Consider the following 7,210-nt stretch of genomic DNA (forward strand, 5'->3'; position numbering starts at 1 on the left):
TAGTAGTAGTAGACTCAAATTACTAACCAGGTGTTCTTTGAAGAGGACGTTCGGGTCTTCAACAGTTTCATTCTAAAGAGAGAGAGAAGAAAATAAAGAAATACTTTAGGACTGCAAACATTGCACCTCACATTGCTATAAGGATGTGAAATGGATGACATTTCAACTGTGGAGATAGAAATGTACACAATGACCAACCAACATTCACATGGACATTAATGGTTACCTTGTCACACAAGGTAACAACCACTTTAACCAGTAAAGCATATTTCTTCTCTGTTTCAACATCTCTATAGTCATTAGGTTGCATTCACAGATCTGATAAATAAATAATTAACATAAAGTGCACAACTCGCCACATTCTTTTTTTTAGTGCAGGAACATAAAAAACTAACAACATAATCCTGAAATCCACAAGCACATTTAACAAAATCTGAAATGCCTCCATCAAAACAAACAAGAACAATTAAAGTAACGTCACTTGTGAGACAGGTTGCAGTGAAATATGTTGCTCGGAAACCGACAAACAACAGTTTTTTCTTCACTAAATACTCCTCGACCTGTTTGAAAACCTTGGACGGTCTGGTTTACTATTCTTCTTAAAAAGTAGAACAACCCTAGCTATCTTCAGTTCACAGGGAAACTGAGTAAATACATTTAGTATATGAGTAACTATTGTACAAATTACACTAGCACTATCCCTCAGAAATCTGGCTGGAATAAGATCCAAGCCAGTTGCTTTGTTTGTGGGAAATACAGCTCGACACACCCTTTACCTTTTCCACTGTTTACAGATAACAAACTGTATCTCCTTAACCACGGTGGAACTTAACAACCAGCAACTAGCAGTGATGGTTGTGAAAAACATATTTAAAAAGCTAGCGACGTTCCCTTTATCAAAACAAATCTTATCCTCAATTGCCAGATTTAATTTCGGACGTTCCTGCTGAGTTCATTTTATTAAGTTAGTACTTTCCATCGTTTTTTGGGCTGCTGTGAATCTTCAGCAATGGCATCCACATAAAATTGGGACTTTGATTTCTCTATCTCATATCTGGTTTGATTTCTAAAAAATATATATTTATCATACTCAGCAGGCAGTTTTGACTTTGTAAAATCTAAATCTTGTTGTCTAATAAAGTCTCAAATCTCCAGTTTGCACTTCTCTGTTAAATTCTAGTCTCGTTCATTGGAGCAACAGAATCAAGTGCAGCTATAAAATTCTCTTTAAAAAGAGCCTTAAGTCCTTGTATAGTGTTTTGTATATCTGAACCTAATAGAGCAGTGATTTCCAGTATTTATCTGTGGTTTAAATGTCTTACAAGTGCAGTAATTGGGAGATCTTTTTACACTCTGAGGCCAATCTCAAGTCCAATATTGACTGACTATTTTAAGACACTCTAGTAGGTTCAGTAATTAGTTGTTGTAAACCAAACACAATAACAAATGATTTAAGAAGGAATTGGGCTTCCAGATGTAACAAACACTGGGACAATGAGTAAACAATAAGTAGCACAGTACAGTCTTTAATCTTTCCATCTCATCCAATTCTGCCTTTCACTTACCTCCTCATTCTGAATTGTAACCGTGATCAGAATCACGAATTACGAATATATTGGAGCGTGACTAGTTAATCATGATCCTGAGTTTCACCTACAGTCAACAGAGATGCTTTACTTGTAAAAAATACCCAGAGAAAACAAAAGCACCACATTTTGTATTTCCTTACTCTAACAATCCATCTTTACATTGTAATAATCAATTTGAACCTGTTCAGCCAGAAATATGTACCATCGTGTAGTAATAAGATCCATTTAGCCAAAAATACACTTTATAACCTTTATATAATTAATTCAAAGTCACCACATATATTATATAAGTCTGCAACCTGACTGATTGGTGGAGTCATACAACCACAGGGCTGTGTAGGTCAGATTTATGTCTGTAGATCATCAATAAAAAACTTTTTCATTTTAAATGTATATCTTTTCAGTGATTTACAGGCTCACTTTGTATACATTAGTTTTATTTCTTACATCTTTCTGCTGTATTTGTGTATAAATACAGTAGAACCAATATCTTGAGATTGAGAACTGTTCTGTGTTCAATATAATGTTCAATATAATGTAATATAATGAGTGTAAATTCTGTCTCATTTTCATGTATGTTGGATTCCTGGCAGCTTCAAAATTTTGTTAAATTGACAAAGTGAAAAGTCAGACTTACAGCTGCTGATGGACTCCAGAGGATAGACTTAAAAAAAAAAGGGTAAAACTATCCTTTAAATGAAGGTGTCCTAATATTTCTCTCTGTGTTCTTCAATGTCAGGCACACTGATGGTGATCTCCCTCCTGTCCATTGTGTACGGAGCGCTGCGCTGCAACATCCTGGCCATTAAGATCAAATATGATGACTACGAAGTGGACGTCCGACCTGTGGCTTATCTGTGCATTTTCCTGTGGAGAAGCTTTGAGATCGCCACTCGTGTGGTGGTTCTGGTTCTCTTCAGCTCTGTGCTGCAGCTCTGGGTCCTGCCCGTGGTTCTGCTCAACTTCCTCGTTTTCTTCCTCTACCCCTGGATCCTGTTCTGGCAGAGCCACTCACCGTTCCCGGAGAATATAGAAAAGACTCTGACCAGGGTGGGAACCACCATCGTACTCTGCCTGCTCACCTTCCTCTACGCCGGCATCAACATGTTCTGCTGGTCGGCTGTGCAGGTGAAACTCAATGACCCAGACCTTATCAACAAGTCCCAGAACTGGTATCGCATGGCTGTGTACTACATGTTGCGTTTTGTGGAGAATGCCTCGCTGCTCCTGCTGTGGTACATCTATAAGACCGACTTCTACAAGTTCATCTGCGCCCCACTGCTGGTGCTGCAGCTGCTGGTAGCCTACACCATCGCCATCTTCTTCATGCTGGTCTTCTACCAGTTCTGTCATCCATGTCGGCGGCTCTTCTCCTCCAGCATGACCCAGGGCCTTTGGAACTGCTCCTCTCTTATCTGTCTCATGTGCAACTCTGCTTCTCCACAAAACAGGCCGATGGGAAAGTCTGTCCTGGAGCCAGCCGGCTCCAAGGAGCCGACTAACGACGGAGCCCACGACACAGCCAGTGACAGCACAGACGACATGCCTAATGACACAACGTATGACATGCTCAATGATACGATCTATGACACGCCTAATGAAATGAGCAATAATATACGCGGTGGAATCAATGGGGACATTAGCCACAGTGTATCCTGCAATGCTTAAACAATTGTTTGACGTGCCATTCAGAGGAACAACTCTGACAGTTATCACACAACCCCTCTGTAACCTTTAAAGTGCCACATGAATCCCTCTGTGAGTTGAGTTTACACTTTAAATCCTTTCTTTGAATCTTAATATTCATATATCCTCTATATCTCAACTCTGTCCGCCACTCCTACATGAAGCAAATGTGTCCTTAACCGGAGGGATCTATTCTGGCTGCAGACATGCATAGTGTCCACTCGTGTTATCCAGAGGTGATGCTCACCTGTCTCATCAGCCGACATCCTGGACGACGTCATTCTGCAGCCTTTAATAAAAACTCATGGACAAGCACCATTACGTCTTTGGTTTCAGAGACTGTGTCCACTTATATGCTGCATTACTGATCACAAGGAGCCATGCATTTGAATTGATTGTATTTAGTATCTCTCTTTGGCATGGAGGTGTGCATGTGTGGAGCCTCAGACGAGGTGTTGTTCTGCAGGGGGGCAGCGAGGTTGTTTTGTACAGGGTTTTTTCTGAACCCCCCCTACCACCACCACCACCACCACCTCTGTAGTTTTATGGCTGCAAGCAATCAGCTTTTTTACTCCTTGATAAGAGCTTTATCATTAATATGCGCTGCTTCTGTGATGTATTTGTGCTTGACGACGAGATGAGAATCTCCACACATTGTTAAAGAGCCTCTTCGGTCACCACACACGTTACTGTAAAGCACGGACATCTCCAGGCATCACGTTTTTGCACGTTTACAAAATGGATTTAAGTGGCTTTGGTTTACCTGTTGAGCAGCAGCAGCTGTAGTGATGTGAAATGCTTTGTTTGGATGTATTTGCATTTTTCTAATTCATGCTTGTTACGTCTGTCAGCTCTGTGTCTGTATGTCTCATTAGTTAGGATATTTACACCGAGTGCACATACAAATTAATTATATCTAATTGAAACATTTTTGGAATTGTAACAAGTATTTTTTGCTTATTTTCAACCTTTTGATGTATAACTGTGTGAGAGAGAATGTCAGTGTTGCACTAGCTCCTTTTTGCAATGTATCTGCAGAGGGACGACAACCCTGTATGTTCCTAATGTTTGTACAAATAAGACCTTTGAAGCCAAAAAAAAATATATGAAAACCCTATTATACATCATCTGACATTCTCATACAGAGCAAGATAAAAGGTATTTAAAAGATAAACTCCTACTAAGTCTAAATAAATTTATATTTATATGTGAAACTTGTCTGTACTGTTATTTGTAACTGAGAAGCAGCTACTACCCTGTCCTGTGCTGACCTCTAGTGGACGGACACACAAACTGCAGAATTGTAAAATATTACTTATAGTTTGTAGAGATCCACACTCAGACACAAACGCTTTTTAATACATTTAATCACAGTTCTAACAAATTAATTATTGACACAGGCTCTTTGAACTGAACAGTTTTACAGAAGAATTTCAGGGTTTCTACAAAGTCTAGAAAAAGTGCATTTGTCGTGGTGACTGACCATTAAACAACTCTGAAATTACACACTTTAATATCTGCACACTCACAGATACAGACCGGTGTAAATCAGTAACATATTAATGCAGACAAGGAAAGAAACTTTATGCAAGTTGTCACTAAAACATAACAGTCAGACTTTTATTAAATAACAAACATTTTACTACAGCAACAGTTCAGTCTGTTTTATTTGGGAATGTACTGAAGGAGACAAATGAAACCAAGAGTCTTCATGGTCAGCTGCGTTCTGACCACAACCTCTGTCCCTACAAAGCAACATTTTCTCGCAGTCGATGAACGCAGACCGACGCAGGCTGTCGACTCACAAACCACAACTCTTATTCTGAAGTTATGTAGTTTAAGCCTGTGGGGGCGAAATAAGCTACTTGTTCATGGTCTTCTAGCAGAGGATATCGTCAGAGGATCTTCATGGTGCCACTTCGAGCGCAGACATGTTAGGAGGAGAGAGAGCGGTGCAGCTCGGTGCCGCTGTTACAGCGTCATAGCAACAGCAAACACACTGACCACACAGTAAATGGTGCGGTTCTCCCACCTGACTGTGCAGCTTCCTGAAAGAGACGAACAGAAGAAGAAATTACACAACGGTCCACAGAAGGTTTCTAATCGGTTCCTGTAGAAAACGTGTAGAAATATTATTTATAAAGCATGTTTCTCCACAATTTATTCAATAATCTATAATAGTATATATATAAAATAATAACATACATACACAAACCAAGCACCTAGAGCTGGAACCATTAGTAGAAAATGATCAACATATATAATTTACTACTTCTATATGATATACAATTAAACTTACAACTTGTACCAGTATCATTGGTCTTACTGAAATGTCTCGATCCTTATGATTCTGCGTATACGCTGATGTCAATCTCTAAAACTGGCCTGGATAATTGATCTATCTTTACCAGATACCTTCAAAAGACGAGCTAAGTATTAAATGTCGACACTTTAAAGCTGGAATTGAATGAATGGTGAGATTCATAATCACTTATTTTTCAATCAGATTCTTCCTGATTTAAATAAGAATTCTGCAAATGTGAGATTATATTATTTAGGCAACGTTATTGTGTGACTGTTTATGTTTACACAGTTTGGCTTTTCTTACTTGTTACTTACTGCTTTGGTAACAATTGCAGCTGATACCAGAATTAATTATAAGTCACGTCTCACCATCAGTGGCAGTGTCCCAGTAGCAGGAGTTGGCTGTGTGGAGACCAGCGCCGCTCTTCTGCATGATCGTACAGTTTACTGTGAAACATCAGACAGTAACAGTTACTCAGTTACACATAGACTATATTTAACTATAACTACATTACTATATGTGAACTTTATGTCCTCGAGACTCATATTACTGTACGATGGGCAGTTAGTTCACCTATGTATTTGAATGGCCGTCCCTGTTTCACCAGGTGAGTCAGAGAATGCTCCACTATAGTGGCCGTCCACTGGTTCACTTTACTCTGGTTATAATCTGTTCCACCGATAACTCCTTCAATACACTGAGACAAAACCACACACAGACAAAATCACATACAGCGTCAGTAAAACAATAACACAATAAAAAACAGTGTGTTAATGTCTCCAGGAATCCAAAGGTACCTCTTTAACTGAGATAGTGGCCTCATCGGCACTGAACACAGCCTGCAAAAAAGGAAAAACATGGTTCGTTGGTGGCATCTGTGTGATTTTACTTCCTTTTTTAGGATGAATAGCACCACACAAATAACAGATAAGTATGGAGATTGTCATGTTTCGGATTAATTGGATGTGTTGTGCTGTTTGAATGCACTTGTAAAATATGTTGTTTTGTTAGAAATTAAACTATTCAACAGCAAGTACGTGAAAAGAAAGTCAAACAATCATTCAGTCATTAATTGGTTAGAAAATGAATTGCCAACCATTTTTTTTTGTTATTTACTTTTAGTTATTTTTCATTCAATCTCATTTCAAACCAAACAATAAATTGATTAATTGAGATTTAAAGAGTAAACTCTGCTTTTACATGAGTGCATCCATAATAATAACCTAATGATATAATGTATAATAGCATGACAACCACAGGGGCTTTTCTTCTGCAATTCCTGATTATATTAAGACACTTTAATTAAACATTTATAACGCAGGACTTTAAATATAACACAGTATTATTACAGTGTCGTATTAATAGTCTGTTAACATTATAAATTAATCTAATTCCATAAGACCACACCCTGATGGAAACACCCTGAGCTAACGGCTAACAGCTAACAGCTAACTGACGTCATTAAACAACGCGTCTTTGTTACGTCAGTTAACTGCGGAGCTTTCTGATAGATTCATTAAATGTAATTCATAATAACGTTACCTCGTCTCCAGAGCTGTATTCCTCCATCGTTACTGACACTGAAAGACCTCTGTTTATTATCACCGCTGCCTGTCTGTCTGCCTGTCTG

At 38.7% G+C, this 7,210-nt stretch overlaps 2 protein-coding genes across 2 annotated transcripts in view; one reads left to right on the plus strand and one right to left on the minus strand.

Annotated features, from left to right (window-relative positions):
* LOC118339441 (membrane transport protein XK-like) overlaps positions 1 to 4,449 on the plus strand; it is a 12,947-nt gene extending 8,498 nt beyond the window's left edge. The window contains exon 6 of the mRNA XM_035677057.1: positions 2,329 to 4,449. Within this exon, the coding sequence (XP_035532950.1) occupies positions 2,329 to 3,257 (929 nt within the window). The 3' untranslated portion in view covers positions 3,258 to 4,449. The remainder of the gene's footprint in view (positions 1 to 2,328) is intronic.
* Positions 4,450 to 4,624: 175 nt separating this feature from the next.
* On the minus strand, positions 4,625 to 7,204 carry LOC118338681 (dynein light chain Tctex-type 3-like). Its single transcript, XM_035675960.1, has 5 exons — positions 7,123 to 7,204; positions 6,378 to 6,419; positions 6,154 to 6,277; positions 5,949 to 6,026; positions 4,625 to 5,323 (listed from the first exon to the last, which is right to left on the minus strand). The coding sequence occupies exons 1-5, from the start codon at positions 7,147 to 7,149 to the stop codon at positions 5,247 to 5,249; spliced, it is 348 nt and encodes a 115-aa protein (XP_035531853.1). The 5' UTR covers positions 7,150 to 7,204; the 3' UTR covers positions 4,625 to 5,246.
* Positions 7,205 to 7,210: the final 6 nt, after the last annotated feature.

Source organism: Morone saxatilis, unplaced genomic scaffold, assembly GCF_004916995.1.
Source record: "Morone saxatilis isolate NCDOM2014 unplaced genomic scaffold, NCSU_SB_2.0 Contig5, whole genome shotgun sequence".
Classification (NCBI taxonomy): Eukaryota; Metazoa; Chordata; class Actinopteri; family Moronidae; genus Morone; species Morone saxatilis.